Source organism: Molossus molossus, unplaced genomic scaffold (genome assembly GCF_014108415.1).
Source record: "Molossus molossus isolate mMolMol1 unplaced genomic scaffold, mMolMol1.p scaffold_m16_p_14, whole genome shotgun sequence".
Lineage (NCBI taxonomy): Eukaryota > Metazoa > Chordata > Mammalia > Chiroptera > Molossidae > Molossus > Molossus molossus.
Window position 1 is genome coordinate 50,823,795 of NW_023425349.1, and position 18,754 is coordinate 50,842,548.

At 39.3% G+C, this 18,754-nt stretch overlaps 1 protein-coding gene across 1 annotated transcript in view; it reads right to left on the reverse strand.

The window, feature by feature from the left end:
• Positions 1-383: 383 nt before the first annotated feature.
• Positions 384-18,754, reverse strand: part of MAMDC2 (MAM domain containing 2) — a 71,657-nt gene continuing 53,286 nt past the window's right edge. The window contains exons 9-11 of the mRNA XM_036261069.1: positions 7,180-7,439; positions 1,520-1,604; positions 384-1,383 (exon numbers count right to left, since the gene is read on the reverse strand). Of these exons, the coding sequence (XP_036116962.1) occupies positions 1,319-1,383; positions 1,520-1,604; positions 7,180-7,439 (410 nt within the window). The 3' untranslated portion in view covers positions 384-1,318. The remainder of the gene's footprint in view (positions 1,384-1,519; positions 1,605-7,179; positions 7,440-18,754) is intronic.

The following is an 18,754-nucleotide window of genomic DNA, read 5'->3' on the forward strand; positions in this document are numbered from 1 at the left end:
AGCCTTCGGACCGGAGAGTCCTGGGTTTGGTTCCCGCTAGAAGCACGTACCAAAAAAAAAAAACCCTGCTCTACACCAGACATTCTTCTGGGTACTGAGACTACAAGAGTAAACAAAACAAGCTGGAATCCTTATCTTCATACAGTTTATACTCTAAAAAGAAAATTTTGGGGGAAATTGAGATTGTTAATGTGAAATAAAACACACTTTCAAATTAATTATCCCATCAGTGTTGCAGTGCTTATGTCAAGGCTTAAGAAGCAGTTAATTGTGGCAGAGTAGATTCAAATTAGAATCTGTAGTTAAGTAATAAAGATATTCTGACAACAAAAAACAATGTAGAAATGAGTTCATTGCCAGTGAAAAGATTTTGTAAGTTTATCTGAAATTTCTTTTATTAGGTAATTTTATAATTTCACAACAGCTGTTTAGGTATATAAACATGTATATACACTTTTCTAAACATGTAAAAGAAAAGCAGTAGTTTATTAAATCTGCTGGAATTTATATTACTCAAAATCTTAACAAAACATTTGTTATAAAAATCAATAAAATTGTTTAACACATTTAAAAAATTCTTGAACATGTGTATATAGTCATTATTTTCAAGCTTGCTTTACAAAAAAAAAGAGTGCAGTTTCTATCCATGTGTTCATAGTGACTTTCAAAAGTAGTTTAAAGGGGGAAAAGAAGGTAGCATTGCCTTGTAATACAGCATTAATTAATACTGACTTACCCTGGGACACTCATGAAAAACCTTTATCACATATAGTAAAAATATTTAAAAATTAATACTCCATTTCTATGAATAAAACATAGAAAATAAGACTTTATATTCTTAGACTAACTTGTTACCATAAAAAACTGCATTCATTTTGCAGATATTACTGACACCCCACATTCTTTCTTTAAAAATACTTATGATATTTAAAATTTGAAAGACACCCACAGACATATTCTCCTCCCAATACATTCACTGAATGCAGATTTAAGTGAGCACATCTCATTTTGATTGTGCCCTTTATTTGTATACTTTAAAAATGGCTACAATATTGTTCATTTGTATTTTTAACTGGTACCAAAATTAAGATGAACAATCTATGTAAAACCATCAGCCTGTACTGCTAGTAACAGTTGTCATATGAAAAAAAGAAAAAGCCCTGAGTCAGTATTTTTTGCAAAAGCAATGAAGAAGAGTGCTCTGAAGTCATTTTATAACTTATGAAATAGTTAAGACTGTCCAGTATTCATTTATTTTGTTCTCATTTTGATTGAAGAGGTATGGCTTTTGTTTAGTAAATCCAATTCAGGTTATTTCTTAATACTCAATTTCATTTAAATCCTCAGAATATCCCGATGATTGCTGAGATACGTCTTCCATGTCTGTTAGGAGAGAAATAGACAATAATCGTTTTCTTTATTTTTATTGTAGAAAAATACTTAATTTGCATTCTTATAATTTGAGATTGTTGCAAAATTCCCTCTCAATCAAGCTTATATAGAGAAAAAATACTGTTACCTGCACAGGGTCCTGCTTGAAACTTAACATCATCAATGGCAATATCACTTCTTATTGACACTCCCTGAATGGCTTCAAAAATTATCTGAAAAATAACAGAGTTTGGATTTAGAAATATAATTTAATAATAAAAAAGTTTGAATTTAGATAAAACAAGACTGGTCAGGAACAGATCCAGGTTGTATGGGTCTAGAAGCTTAGATTTTTCTTAAGGCTCGCTGGGAAAAAGAGTACAAAATCACAAATTCAGATTTAGGTACAAAAGGGAATACTTTTTTGGAATTTAAAGAAATTCACAACAAATGACTGGAGATTGGAGATGCAGGTCCCTTTCCTCTGAGATCTCTTTAGGGAATTTCCTTGAAACGCTTCCTGGTGCTGACCTGGTTTGTCCTCCCCACCTAGAATGCTCCACTCCTAGCACTCAGGGCCTGTGGAAGTGATGGGCCCCGAAACTTAAGCTTCCTTAGGCTCTCCATAAATCTACCTTTGATCCATGTGCTAGGTGGAAGAATTTTTTTTTTATATTTTAATTAATTTTTTATTTATTATTTCTTAAATGAAGATTATTAAAAGGTAAAGATTACAGTTGTGAAAAGGACTCTGATTAATTCTCATTCTAGAGTAAAAACAGTCTTTTTTTTTTTAGATGATAGGGAAAGAAGTACATAAGAATTGTGTATTTTAAGTCAAAGGTCTTTCCTGTTACCCTAGATAACCTCTCCTAGAGTTTTTTCATTTACTTTACAGTTAAAGACCATTAATAAGTTTGTCACTCTTTAAAATCAGTCCTCTTTCCTTCTAAAGTCACATTTTTTAAATTAATTAATTATTGTTACAGATGTTTCTCCTTTTTCCCCCACTGATACTCCCCGCCCCCGCCCTGTCCCCAGCTTTCTGGTCCATGTCCATTGTTCATGCATACATGCATATAAGTTCTGTGGTTTATTTCCCCCCCCCCCACCTCTTCTGGGAATTGTCAGTCTGTACCCCACTTCCACGTCTCTGGGACTACCCCATTCCTCAGACTGTTATGTTCATTATATTCCACAAATAAGTGAGATCATGTGACATTTGTCTTTCTCTGCTTGGCTTGTTTTGCTTAGGATAATACTCTCTAGGTCCCCCCATGTCATCTCAAAGGACAAGAGATCTTTCTTTCTTACAGCTGCATAGGTGGAAAAATTTAATATGACTGATGAGATCCATGTATGAACAGCAAAGCATAACAATTAAATTTACCAAAATGACAATGTTTCACTTATCATGTTAAATACCATGGCATCCAAGAAAGCCCGGAAGATGAGGAAATCAGTTTTATGATTTTAGATTCTAAGAAGAAAATAACTAACCAAATATTCAGATTCTAGGGTAAATCAATTACATTATAATCTCTAAGGCAGCCCAACAATGGTTAATAAACCACTGAATACACCAGGGAGGCTGTGGGTAATAAAAAGTATCCAGAAGACTCATTTTCTTTACTCATTTTGTGAGCAAATGACTCCCCATTGGACTAGTTTGTTATAAAAGCAAATCAAAGCATAGAGAGTGGGTAATTAATAGGCATATGAAACTAGAAATTAATGACTCAAAGAAGCTTTAATAACAGAAATGTGGCAAAATAACATTAATAAAATTCTAAGGAGACGCCTCTAAACAAGGATCATTGTCATTGTAAAGAATAAAAAAAAAGTCCTAACATATCTAGATAGGAGGATATATGAGTGTAGCTAACAAGCATTTGGGTTTTCTGAAAAACAAAAACACCTATCTTTGACCATCAAGTCTGCAATGTAAAATGTAATAGACAAATTACTTGATGAGATTATATTCTTAATAGTCTATGGATGGGTTAAAACACTTGATTTCATAAAACCTTCTCCTTTGAATTTCTTTAATACTTAAGTAGTAACTTTTATAGGATTGTGATTTCCCCCTTGTATTATAGATATATATCCTACTAGTAAACAATTGTGGTTATTGAAGAATAAGACAACAATATATTTTTTTCAATTTAAATATTTTAAAAATGGCTACTAAATATTAGAACATAAATTCTTATTAAGTTGCTTGAACCCAACTACAAAATAAATGAACCTATTAGGTCTTTCTTTTGGTCTAGGAGCACTAGAAAAAACTTACTGAGACAAAAGGTACCATGAACAAAAAAATTTGGACACCTGGTCTTATTTGAGAACCCGGCACACAATAATTCCTAGTAAATGTTAGGCAGCATGATAAATATGAATGGTGTCCATATTTCAGCGAGTGAAGAATCTGTGTAACACTTTCTCTCCCTGGCATCGAACTATAAGAAACCAGAGAGGAAAACACCTGCGAGCAGAGGAGGACATGTAAGCAAAGAATTCAAAGGAAATAAAATCATTTTGTGTTTTTGATCAATAGCAAAGTCAGGTCTGCTTAACATTGTAATAAAGCCCTTAGGAAAGAACATGATTAAGATTCTGCTACATTTCTTTTCCACAAGGATAATCTGATGATTGGAATGTCATCTGAGGCCACCCATGTATTTTCCCTAGAGGATGAGTCTCAAATCACAGCAGTACTACAGCATTTTAAAAACCATCTCCACTGACCTACCCCCACTGACGACGTACACATTTACCAGACTAGCAAGTGGTCAATAAATATTTATTAAAATTGAGATGTTTTGACCTTGTACTACAGGAACTCGGTCCGGACACCTGATATAGCTATGGAGAATACCAGGTCTGTCATGGTGATGTGAATTAGAGACCAGAGAAGTTTGGAGGGAATATATATTTTTTAAACAATATCTTTTTTTTTTAAATCCTCACCCGAGGACATTTTTCCATTTTGTTGTTGTTCACATAGAGTGGGGGGGAGGGGGAGAGAGAGAGAAACATCGACGTGAAAGGGACACATCAAGTGGCTGCCACCCGTACGACCCAACGAGGGCCGGGGACAAACTGCAACCGAGGTACATGCCCTTAGCGGGAACCGAACCCGGGTCTCTCCAGACCAAAGGCAAATGCTCTAACCGCTGAGCCAAACCGGCCAGGGCTAGAAACAATATCTTTTAATATTTTGATACTTTAAAGTTTGTAAAACCCTTTCACATACATAATCTTATTTGACCCTCACTCTAACTCTGGTGATAACATGGTGGCAGGAATCCCATTTTGAAAATACATAAACAGTCTCAGAGAGGATGAGATTTCTCCAAGGTCACCCAGTTCTTATAAAATCTGGGGAATGAGTACATTTTGGAACTTTTACGGTGGAAGGGAGTGTAGAACAGTGACTTAGAGATATAAACTTTGGAACCAGCCCAGTCTGAGTTTAGATTGTCACTTTGCCACTTACCAGCTGGATCTCTAGTTTCGCCATCTGCAGAGAGGAGCTGTAAGATCAATCGGAAGAACCTGAGTACAGCTCTTAGCACTGTAAGTGCCTGGCACATAGAAGATGGCCAGTCTCTCTGCACATGGGTGTGTCTGTGTTTTATTAGACACTGGGATTTTTTTTTTTTAATCCTCACCCGGTATTTTTCTATTTATCTTCTGATAGAGTGGGAGGGAGGGAGAGAGAGAGAGAGAAAAAAAATTGATGTGAGAGAGCCACATCGATTTGTTGCCTCCCACATAACCCAGACCAGGGCCAGGGACAAACAGCAACTGAGGTACATGCCCCTGACAGGAGTTGAACCTGTGACTCTTTGGTCCGCAGGCCAATGCTCTAACTGCTGAGCCAAACAGGCCAGGGCAGACAGTAGGATGTTTTGAGGAAAGTAATTCAGTCTCCACATAGTCGTTTGGGAAACCTGAGAGAATCACTAAATCCAGAAGAAAATTTCTCATGGCAGATGTACATCTGTTTCATTCTAAGCCAAAGAGAATGAGCTGGAGGTTTCCTTCCAGACTGTGAGCTGTAAATTTGTTAGGTGATTCTGTACCCTTTGAACTTGAACACCCCAAGGTGCCACCCTAGATGCCTCATTACTCTGTGCTCAAAAAACATTTCAAAGAACCAGCCACCCTGCAAGTCTAAGGGATGCAAGGCCCTGTACCCAACCCCCTGGGCTCAGATGCTGAGAAGTCACACATTCCCCAGAAGATAAATCCTAGAACTCTTGTGCATCAACACCATTAGGGGGTTTTAAAAAAACATTAATACTCAGGCTCCACCAGAGAAACTCAGATTCATTTGATCCAGAGCAGAAATTCTCCATCTTTAGCATAAGTCAGAATCACCAGAAGAGCTTGTTAAGACACACATTTCTGGGCCCCCTCCCCAGAGTTTCTTGTCAGGAGTTCTGAAGTGGGGCCTGGGAATATGCATTTCAGGTGAGAGTGATTTCAGGTGAACGTGCTGCTGGTCTCAGGGCCACCCTTTGAAAACATCTGAATAGAGTATGGTGCCCTAATAGCCTAACAAAATTACTCCATCGCCTCTGAATGATGGCCAATTCTATCAGTAAGCTCCTGAGTGATCCACTTTCCTTCTGTAAACCGACACATCAGAATAATCTTTGGGGCAATCTGTTATTCTTTACTAAATTTCTAGGCAGTTTTATCCATGCTGGGATAATGGCCATTCGTGGATACTGGCACCCCTTCCCTCTGTCATTTGTTCTGCAATGGTGCGCCCTAGGTGGCACTGCAACCTAGCCACCTGAGCTTCTACAATTCCTCTCCATTTAGATCTTTAGAAAAGTTGTGGTTGTAGGTGGTATAAAATAAAGTCCTTATTTTTGGTACCTCTTCCCAGGAAGATTTAGACTTAGACCAAGCAGCCTGTGGTTAAAGTTAAGAGGTACTGGGCCAGGAGGTTTATCAGCCAGAAGCCAGCATGAGGAGTAAGTGGGGTTTTTAGCTGAAGGTCACACCTGAGTGAGAGCTCCTCAGAGCAAGTTCAGGCGCAGTCCAGGGTCTGAAGGTTGTTTCCCCAGGGCCATCTGAAGCTTTGGCTCATGGGGTGGGAGGAGGGCAGGTGAAATCAGTGGTTGTCAGGAGGCCCCTGCTGATCTCTAGACTAGACTGGCTGCTCAGCCTCATCTATTGGAATGTAAAAGGCTCAATCTGATCACCGCTCAGAGTCCCTTACAACTGGGATCCTGTAGGATGAAGGTCTTCTGCGGTACATGAGAAGATCCAGGGAGAGACCCAGGGCTTAGGCTCAAGACTCCCAGTTTCTTCCACATCTATGTGGACAGAAGCTTAAAAATCTACTCTGGACCATATACTCTGGTAGATGTAGGCTTACAACACAAGCCCCTGGATGTGGATAAAGATGAGTGAACGATGCAGCTGCAACAACGAATTAGGTGACGGCATGCTTAGAAGAAAGGGAGACTGTTTTAGAGATTTGCAGGACACATAGAATGTACTTGACACTGATAAACTACAAGGCAAAAACAGACACACTTTCATCTTTGAGCTGCAAAAATCACTTTATGCATAAATACCCAAAGCTATCTCTCCCTGCCTAAGTTCCCATTCACCGCTTAGATTTAATCAATATAGACTAATTATGTTTACTCTTAAACAAGTACTGCCTTTATCTTTGACCCTGAAAGAGAACAAAACATTCTCTTAGGTAGCAAGAAACAGAAAGAACATCAGAAGCTTGCAGGAATGTTTCCCGTTGCTTGTGTCTTATCTCTTTTGGCTTACCTGATGTTGCCTCTCACAGCTGTACTCAATCAGCGCTCGGAGCCAGGAAATGCTCTGTTCGCCTCTTCGTCTCCATAAGAGGACCTCTTCCCTGTCACCTTCTTTTTTCAAATAAACACTCAGCAGGCCGGTCCCTGCTCCATACATGTGGTAGAAAAAGGTCAAGCAGTGCTTTCTGGTGACTCCTCGCAGAGGCCCAGACGAGAGGCGTGCCTTTTGTCCATACACCATGTGGGAGGCCTCGATGTACATGTAGTAGCCTTGAGAGCAATGTAAAACCAGGTATCATTAAAAAAGACGCACATTATATTCTCTTCTTTCTCTTTTGAGTAATGTTCCTGGAAACAAATTAGAGTGAATGGATGACTTGACTACAGTACTGATAAAGGATATTATCATTTTGGAGAATAGGCATAATCCAAGGAGAATAAATATGCTACAAAATTTAGATGATAAAAATAATTTTTTCCATTTAATAATTTATAATTCAGTTTCATATACAGGAGGTAATTGATATACTAGTATTATACCACTGATGTGGTGATTAACATTTCAGAATTTATTCTATTAATTCATGGACAATATTGTGGAGCTTCCAGACATTGGTTTAGGGGAGAAAGCATAGCTTTTGCAGTCAGGTTGATCGGGGTTCAAGTTTTCACTCTAATATTTGTTGTCTCTGGGATCCTGGTCTAATGAATTATGCTCTCTGAACACATATTTATCATTTCCACAAACACAGACCTGAGAAGTCCCTATAAACCGTTAAAAGGGTAGGAGACAGAGTGCTGCCCAAGTTGGTTTTATAAAATTGTGTGCACTATGCAACACCTTCTCCCAGTCAAGTTATCACCTGCGAAACTGGACCATTGGAGCCCTGGGATGTGGCCTTCTTTGCACCTAGTCATCCCCATGATCTGCTTTGAAAAAATATTAGGAAAAATACTGTCCATGCTTCTGGAGTGCTCACCGATCACATCCTCATTACCAACACCAATCATCAATGCTCAGTCCTTGCCATTCATGTGCCATCAGTACATTGCACATACTAGGTCACTTCTGCCTCCTAGAAATACTTTCTTACATTGGCTTGCAGAACACTGTACTCTCCTGGGTTTTCTCCCATTTCCCTGGTCACTCCTTTGCTAGTTAACCTTTCTTCTCTGATCTGTTCACCTGGAGGTGCTCCAAGTCCCAGTTCTTGTACTTCTCTATCTCACTCCTTTGATCTCATCTTGTTTCAAGGATTTAAATGCTACATATGTTGTCATTTCTCAAGTTTAAATTTCCAGCTTCCTTGCTGAAATCCAGATTTGTTCATTCAAACTGCCTGATGGATATCTCCACTTATTGTCAAATAGACATCTCCAACTGAGCATGTTCAAAACTAAACTCCTAACAACTTTACCTTAAAACTTACTCCACCCTTTCTGGTTGGCCAGGCCCAAACCTGGGAGTCTTGCACTACTCCTTGCCTCCTCTCACTCTCCACATCCAAGCTGTCAGGATTCTGTTGGCTCTACCTTCAAAATGTGCCTAGAGTCCAGTCATTTTCCTTCTCCCTGCTTCTAGTGCTTCCTTCGGGGCTGAGCCACTATCATTTCTCATTTGGATGAATGCAACACTTTCCAACTAGTCCGCTTGCTTCTACCCTTGTTCTCTACAATCTAACCTCAACATAGTATCTATGGCGAACCTTCTAAACAAAAGCTATATCTTACTACTCCTCTGTTCAAAACCTTCCATTGACTCAGCATTTCACTCAGAGCAAAAGCTGAAGGCCTGACAATTACCTTTAGGGCCCTATACTCTAATTCTCACCTATTCTCTTACCTCTCTGCTGCCTACTACCTCCATCTCCTACTATCTTTCTCCTTACTCTGTGTAGCGTGGCCACACTGGCCTGGAATGGTAGGTATGCTACCACCTCAGGGCCTTTGCATGTGCTAACCCTCTGCCTGGAATGGCTTTCCCCTCTATGATCTCAGGTCTCACTCTCTCACTTCTAAGTCTTTGCTCAGTTATTACCTTTTCTATTAGGCCTATTCTGACTACACTATTTCAAACTGCAATCTCCCTCCTCTGGCACACCTCATTCCTTAGTCCCTAATTTATTATTTTCCATAGCACGTAATTGCCTCTTAACATACAGTTGTTTCTCGCAACTTCATGGTTCGACTTTCGCAGCTTCACTCAATCATGGTTTTTTCAAATATATTCATTAAAAAGTTGATTGAGACAGTGAAAATGATACAGCGTGCACTCGATTGTCTGAGTCAATTATCACCACTGTATTACAATTAAAGTTAAAATTACTGTCTGTATGGACTGTAGGCTTATATATTTAAGCACACCTGCAAATCCTTCAACGCCAGGTGCAATTGCTCGACCACTCCCTGTGTGTGGGCAATAACTTTTTTCCAAAAAATTGGGTGTGGTGAAACCAAGCCAGTCAGAGCGTGCTGTTCACTGACTGGCTATCCTATCCTCTTCCTATCCTGGCCACTGATTGGCTCAGCCTCATTCAAGTTTGTTTCTCTCATGCACACATAGCTATGTATCAAAAGCATCTTTGTTCTTGTACGTGTTTGCGATTTCTGAGAACTTTTATCTAAGCCCCACGGTAGCTCTTAAATGTGCTGCTGCTTCTAAGCCTTCTGACGATGAAACTGCTGGAGGAAGATGCTTACCATCCAGGAGAAGGTGAAACTCTTGGATATGATCAAAGATGGCAAGAAATGTGGAGGTTGCCTGCCATTATGACTTGAATGAGTCTACCGTTCGCTCCATCCGTAAAGATGAAAAGAGCATCTGTGCAACTTGGGCTACTGTCTCTGTCAACAAGGAAGCAAAGTGTGTCGTGACAAGTCGTAATAAGTTCATAGTGAAAACGGAGTCTGCCCTAGCCATTTGGATCAGCGACAGCCACAAGGAAATCATTCCGTTGGATTCGCTGGTCCTCCCGGGAGAAGGCGAGGCAGCTCTATTAGTGCTTTACGGTGGACGAACCTCAAACAGGACCCTCTTCTGCAATGTTCATGGATTTCACGGCGAGCAAGGGTTGGTTCGAGAAGTTCCGGAAAAGGTATCATCTGAAGAGTGTCGTTCTCCACAGAGAAGCTGCCTGTACTGACCAGCCTGCAGCAGAGGACTCTGTGAACAACAGGTTCCAGAAGATCCTTGGCGGGGGGCGAGTATCATCCAGAACAGGTGTTCAATATGGATGAAACAGGACTGTTCTCGAAAAGAATGTCCTCCCGGACATTCATTTTCAAGGAGGCCAAGGTCCGTGGCTTCAGTGCGTATAAGGATCGCATGACTATCGTTATGTGTGGAAATGCTGAGGGATTTTTGCTCAAGCCTGCCCTTATCTACAGGCCAAGAACCCTAGGGCCCTAAAGAATAAAAACAAGAACCTGCTGCCAGTGCATTGGATGCACGACGACAAGGGCTGGATCACGAAGCAGCTGCCATCGGACTGGTTCCACGAGTGCTTCCTCCCCCAAGTAAAGCTGTATCTCATGGAGAAGGGACTCGAGTTTAATGTCCTTCTCCTCATGGACAATGTTGGAGGTCATGCGCAAGACCTATCCTACCACAATGTGCGAATCAAGTTCCTTCCTCCCAACACCGCTTCGCTGATCCAGCCCATGGATCAAGGTGTTATTTGCGCTTTCAAGGCCCTCTACAGGCGAAACACCCTGCAGCACCTCGTCGAAGGCATGGACCTTGAGGAGAACCTGTTGCTGAAGGAGTACTGGGGGCAGTATACTATCGTGACCTGTCTGAGAACATCCAGGCCACGTTGAAGGACATAAAGACGGAGACCGTGAAGGCCAGCTGGAAGATGTTGTGGCCTGAAATTGTCCATGGCTACAGAGGATTCACCCCAGAGGATAAAAGCGACTCGGCAGTGGATAAGGCAGTTAGGCTAGCCTGGATGCTGGGAGGAGAAGGTTTCACGGATATGACCCACGATGACGTGGATGAGCTGCTGGAGACACATTTGGATCCCTGAACTGACGAGGATCTGGTGGAGATGACTAAGTTTGCGAGTGAGGAGGAGGAAGAGCAGCCAGAGGTTCCTGGGGGTCAGGAGGAGGAAGTTGGCCTTACACTTGAGCGTCTCTCGCAAGTCATGAGAACTATTAAGGTAGTACAGGACATGACTGGCGAATGGGACCCACAAATGTTGCATGCATTGTGGTTCTGGAATGCACTTGATGGAGTGATAGAACCCTACAAAAGCCTCCTCATGCACCTGAAAAGACAGCGCCAGCAACTGCCCATCACGATGTTCTTCAGCTGCGCACCCAGACACCCACCGCCTACTCCTAGTGCTCCTTCAGCGGAAGAAGATGATAACGCACCTGCTGAAGATACTGCACCATCTGAAGACTCTCCTACTGAGATCGTGCCTTCAGAGGAGCAGTAACCTTGCTCTTCTTTGCTGTCAGTACATCTCTACATTGCTTCATCATTGAACAAGTTGCGCTATTTTCATAGGTTAGTGGTTGTGTGTAATTAAATGTACAATAATAATAATATAATATTTGTAACATATAATATGTCTTATTTTCTCTTATTTGGTGTAATGTATTGGGTAATACAAGTGTAATGGTGACTAAAGGGTGTTATTTCATGTCTAGAGGGCTCTAATAATGTTAAAAAATGTATTTAGAAGGTCGTAAACAGGCTTTCTATGCTCTGTGAAAATATTTGATTTATAAATGAAGAATTCTACTTCACAGAAATTCATTTATCACAGTAGGGTCTGGAACTAATTAATTGTGATAAACGAGGGCTACTGTACTATATAACTTTTCTTATTTTTTATGTCTGTCTGTCTCCCCCCTCTAGAACACACAAAAGCAGAGATTTTTCCTGGTTCACTTCACTGCTCTGCCTTGGTCCTAGAACAGTGTCCAGAACATAGTAGATGCTCAAAAAAATATTTGAATGAACAAATAAATACATGTTTTCTATAGCTCTAAGACACAAATCACTTTGACCATCTGCAGATCCCATGGCTCTACCGAGTCACTCCACGGTGTGAGAGCCTTGGCAATGAGACATGAACTTGACTAGGTTGCTCTAAGGCAAAACTAGCACACATCTAAGTTTTGATAAATTAAAATCATATTAAAGCAAATGTTCTCAAACCAGTTTCATACCATTTAATGTATCTTTTTTAACCAATCAAACATACGCTAATTCTTTAACTTCATTGGCAAGAAAATTGCTACATGAGAAGTACTGTGGTGTTTGTGCTATCAGCAATGAAAGCCACTTTTATTGTTCTTTTTCTTTTTTTTATCCTCACCCGAGGACATTTTTTCCATTTTTTGTTCAGATAGAGTGGGAGGGAGAGAGAGAGAGAAACATCGACGTGAAAGGGACACATCGAGTGGCTGCCACCCGCACGACCCAACCAGGGCCGGGGACAAACCACAACTGAGGTACGTGCCCTTATCAGGAACCAAACCCGGGTCTCTCTGGACCGCAGGCCTACGCTCTAACTGCTGAACCAAACCGGCCAGGGTTATTGTTCTTTTCCTTATGATTTCCTAACTTAAGCTAGACTAGATATAAACAAATACAGATATACATAATCCAAATAGATGGTTATATTTAATTTAATTTAATTTAATTCCATGGAAAATAAAGTCAAAGCATGAAATGACCATGGCTTATCACCTAACTACATACAAAGATATCCCATTCTATTCTATACATAAATTAGTAACACAGTGGATCGAAACCCTATCTTAATGCATGTTTAACCTAAAAAACATTTCCTCCAAAAAATAATTCTTAGGGAAATAAGAAGTCAAAGAAAAATGACTTTGTACCTGGTTTTGAGAATCCTAAGTATAAAGAACCTTGGCAAAAGATGAAACACTCAATTGGGGCAGGGGAGGGGAAGGTTCCTCTGAAAGATGCTGTCACTGGAAAAATGGAAAGTAGAGACTATTGGAGCCTGAAACATAAAGATTATTCACAATTCAGAGAAAGCAATGGATCCATCAGGAGCGAGAGATGACCCAAGAAGGGTCTTTTGTCCAGTGATAACAATGAGTCCCAGCCAGAACTGGTCTGAGGTCTTGGAAGAGAGAGGAAAAGCCCTAACTACCTCTAGGATTATCCAATGACATTTTTTCTTTGAACACATTGCACTGACCACTTAGCCCCAAATGCATGAAACATTACTTTAGTAATACATTCACCTCAGGCACCTCTGCGTCTTGGGTATCTGGCTGAAGCCATTACCTAAGGTTTCCAATTGCAGAGATCTCTGTGTTCAGTGCCATGAAACGTGAACGGAATCTCCTGAGCTGTCTGATCTGCGTAATTGTGCTGCATGTGGGAGAGGGGTAACCGCAGGGGAAGCTCAGCACAATCACCTTTCTGGGGCACTGACACCAGCCTACTTTTCTTGAATAATGTTGGCCTTTCCAAAAACCCTTCAAGGATATAGTTTCTATTTTAAGCACATATGTGTGTTCCATAAAGCAGTACTGATTTAGACCAATCTAGACCAACATCTATACCTACAAATAATCGTAACATGTTTGTCAGCTGATCAGAATTTGTCCCTCTGATACACAAACCAATTATTCCTCTTCAGTCCGAGCATGTTTTTCTTTTTGACTTGCATGTGACATTTCCTTTCCCCAGAAAAGATCAGAGCTTCATGGAGAGCCAGTCTGCCTCACATGTGTTTGGAAAGCAGAGAAAAACCCCGTGTGTTGACATGCTTTGCCACATTACCACTCCAAATGCTGTCTGTCTCAGCAAACAAAAGCTCTGGATGCAAGCCAGAGAGCCCCAGCGTTGAAACCTCAGACCAGCTCACGTGTTCCTGCACGTGAAGGATTCCAGTCTGTGGAAAGGATTTTTAACTGGAGAAAACAAATCACTTTCTTTCTGTGGGTCATTGTTTAACATTCAAGACAGGGGTTCCAGTGGGTCTATTGGGAGATCAGGGTCCCATCTGTTCTTTGCCCAGCAACTGTTGAGACACACACTATATTCATAATTTGGAACAGTGAAGCAGCTGTTCCTTCGTCCTCTCAGCCCCCTTTCTCCAGGGCTGGGAAGGAGCCCGGGTGGCCTGTGCGAGGCCTTATGGAACGAACAGTTAGCTGTACTCATTTAGCTGGAAGAGGATTCTAAACACCCAGGGGGAAAAAGACATCTTTAGGAAGAACAACAGCTAAATGTGTCTCTAAGATGGTTTTTATCATACCTTTTAAATGACCTTTAAAGCTTGTCATAAATGAGAAGTTATTGTTTAATGGGTACAAAGTTTCAGTTTGGCAAAATAAAGAAGTTCTGCAGGTGCAGTATAGTGGTGATGCTTATACAACCATGCGAATGGATTTAAGGCTACTATTATACACTTAAAAATAGTAAATTTTATATTATGCATATTTTACCACAATTTTTAAAAAAGCTTGTTATAGAAGCCTTCTCTATGTGAGTAGGATCTGACATTATCAGAAACTAGTGTGATAAGTCATTGAAAGATTGAAGGACACTGGAGATTTTGATCATCTGGAGCTAATCAGATGGTTACAAACTAATTGGGTAGCATCATCAAGTCTATCAACTATGAAAATTCTTAAAAGACAAGGATTTAAATTAAACTACTATTACATTTCAGCTATATATCTAACACAGTAAATATGTAGTTTTGATTTTCTTTTGTCTGAAAGCACAAGCCATATATAAATATATGTCATTTGGCATTTTAATATAATGTCGATATTTCTATCACACAAGAAGGGAGTGTTCTTAGAAATGACTTCTACCTTTATTTAGTAGCACGTTGGAAGAGAATTTAATAGCCAGAAACACAGAAGATGTATTGAAACACTAAACAGTGCCAGAAGAGAAACTGATGGTGTCTTTTTCTCTGGAAATTGTTAAGAAAATGATGAATATCTGTTTTCTAGGATGTAGTTGTGGGGAGGAGAAAGGAAAGATTTGACTTTTGATCTATTTACTGGTGAACTCAGTGAGCTAGGAAATGTTACATGGAAGTCATTTTCTTATTAACCTGGATAGTTATCTGTTGATTTAAACATTCTACTATCTCTTGGCCACAAAATTTCTGTCAAGAGCTGGGTAACCAAAGCAATTGTTTAAAAATAATTCTGACAGCATGATATCAAATAAATGTTAATAAAATTTCAATAGTCAATGAAACCCAGGGAAATTTGTTAAGACTTGTCTTTATGTCTTGTAAAGAAATAGCAACTTGAATACTGATTCTGCTAGGACAGAGCTACTCAAGTAGACGGTGGCAGGAAATGGGTGCACAGATCTTGTGGAGTCCAGACCATCTTGATACAATTTGAGATCCTTTTGTTACTAATGCTTTTATTATTTTATTAAAGAAGGAGCCAAATGATGGGGCTAGATTTTTTTTTGTTTTTTTGTCTTCGTTGTTCTACTAGTGACTAGAATGACTTGGTCTACTAGATGACTGACTTAAACATTGAAAATGTTTCCCAAAGTTTAGTGATACAAATGCCATTTTGATGGTAATATTTTTGTCTATCCTCATACTACCTACACTATTATTCATTTAACAATTTCCTTTAAATAGAGTCCATTTAAAAAAAAATCCTCACCAGAGGATATTTTTCTATTTATCTTCAGATAGAGTGGGAGGGTAGGAGAGAGAGAGAAACACTGACATGAGAGGGACCCATTGACCAGTTGCCTCCTGCACGACCCTGACCAAAGCCAGAGACAAACCGCAACCAAGGTATGTGCCCTTGACCAGAATTGAACCCACAACTCTTTGGTTTGTGGGCCAATGCTCTAACTGCTAAGCCAAACTGGCCAGATCAAATAGAGTGCATTTTTATTACTCAAATACATTTACTCAAATAGGAAACTTATTAGCATGGAAAAGAAACAAGCTATAAATCATGAAATAATGGTTTTGATGTATTAATTATATATTTTTCTTTTACATGGATATTACTATCAAATTTTTAAAAATATCCACCTACCACTTGAGTTACCCAGCGGTAGTTTGGAAAATATTAATTTAAGATCTACCAAACTACTAAGTCATTTTCCTTGTAGTCATAGCTATGATTTTCTATTCATAAAAGCACCATTGACACAGAACAATGAGTCCAAGAAAGAATCCCAGAGATGAACATGATATTTTATAAAATACTAGTTATAAAAATAGTGATGCCATTCATTTGATTGGAGCTCTTACAGTATCAAGTTTTTTCACAAATGTAACCTCGGTTAATCATCATAGCAACCCTAAGAGATCAGCAGGATATCCATTGTTATCTTGGTTTTACACATGAGGAAACCAAAGCTCAGAAAAGTTATGTGACCATACCCTAGGTTATGCAGGCACAGCAAGTGGTAGAGTCGGCTCACTCTTCAGCAACTGGTCTTTCCACTGACTACACTGAGCTACACCTTAGAATTTGGAAAGGTTTATTATTGCACCTCCAGTTAGTAAGTCAGGAACTACAGTTCCTTTTGAATTGCTACATATGATAATGTGTTGATTTTGATAGACACACAATAAACTGTCATGTCTAAATGGTGGCTTTTCTGAGCTTCTCTTTTTATTTAATGAGCCTATATTACTGACCATCTAGTGAAGTTGTCTATAAATCAGCTTTGAATACCTCTCCTCTTTCTAGTTTCTTCTGGTATGTATTTTCCAAGTATAAATTGATAGGCTTTAAGGTTTGGGAGAGAAAAGGTAAAATACAGTCTATAAGTACAGGTATATCCTTAGAAAGTCCCAGAACGCATTGCACTCCAAATGGATTCTATTATCATCAACACCAAACAAACACCTTCCAGTCATTAAGGAGAAAGATACTATGTTGCTGGTCCAGTTTGAACCTATTACTTTACTAATGTATAGTATAGGAAGTTCTGCCATTTTTGTATCCTGCCATTATTTTACTGCCTGTATTTGAAAACGAGATATAGAAGAGATTGTTAAAGACTAAATATAAAAATAGCACTAAATCAACAAAGCAGGTAATAGATCTCTCTCTTTTTTTTTTTTAGATATAATCTCATTATTGTTTAAATTGTACATCTAATCACAGACAGGCTTTCTGTTGCTATAGCTGGATCCACACAGAGAATACTTAAAACTCCCTTGATGCCCTGGCCAGTTTGGCTCAGTGGTTAGAGTGATTGATGGCCCATGAACCGAAGGGTTGAAGGTTTGAGTCTTGGTCAAGGGCACATACCTGAGTTGCAGGTTCAATCCCCGGCCCCAGTCGGGTCATGTGGGAGGCAATCAATCGATGTGTCTCTGTCACATCGATGTTTCTCTCTCTTGCTCTCGCCCTCTCTCCCTTCCACTCTATCTAAAAATCAGTGGAAAGATACCCTCAGGTAAGGATTAACCAACCAAACAAAACAAAACCCCAAAATTCTTTGAATGAGTTTCAGAGTTTTAATATTTAAAATATGTATGTGCCTTAGCTGATTTATAAGATCCTGTCTACCTGCAGCATCCTATCAATCTATGAACGGTTACTAAGTTGTTGAGTCAATTAAAATTTTCTTATTATTGTAGACTATATTCCCTGTTGAGGAGAAATTCTAGTGACATTCATCTTAGCAACATTACATTTACCATATAAATAACCTTATTAAAAATACAAGGTGATTGTTAAGTGGTGTTCATGATAAATAAAAAAAGACATATCTAGTACTTTATTGCTATGATAGTTGTCCCCAACATTTATCACTCAAAATTGAGAGTTAGAAAGAAGGAGAAAATTACATAGTCTCTCAAGCAGTTTATAGCCAAAGGCAGTATAAATGTAAATTTTATTACCTTCTCATACTACCCCTCGCCAAAGAATAGAACACCATATAAAAACATAATCGCAAATACAGCAAGACTTTGGGTAGAACAGCCAGAAATATCAACAAAAGAATACAGTTGAAAGAAGTCAGAGACAAAGATTTCATACAAAACACTATGACTGGTTGGTTGTAGTACAGAAGAAAAGAGTAAATGCCTTCAAATTTTGAGTATCGTATACTAATCATGTTCTTAAATAAATGATGATGGAAAATATAATACCAGAGACATCCCTTGAGGCATGTGCCAAATTCTTAAGCTTCAGAGGGCAAAGGGCAAGAAAACAAAGGCAAAATAAGTTTTTAGCACTCTCATTCATTTTTGGAGACACAAATTACAGTTTAGGATATACTATCGAGAAGGTCTCCTAATTAAACCTCTAGGTGCAGAGGAGAACCAGAGGTCAACCCAGCAAACAGAACTGCAACACCACCTCAAGTTGATTGGACTGAGGTGAGCTGCCTTACTCTGGCCGGCTGTTAAAGAACAGGTTGAATCCTCTCTGGAGGAAAAAACCATCACCAAGAATTCCATAATTTTTTACTCACAATGTCTGATATTCAATTAAAATAACATATATTTTAAGAAACAGAGCCACAGAGGGGAAAACAGTAGAAATAACCACAGGTGACACAGATATGAAGTTATCACTCAAAGGCTATAAAATAACTATGATTAATAATTTAATGTTAT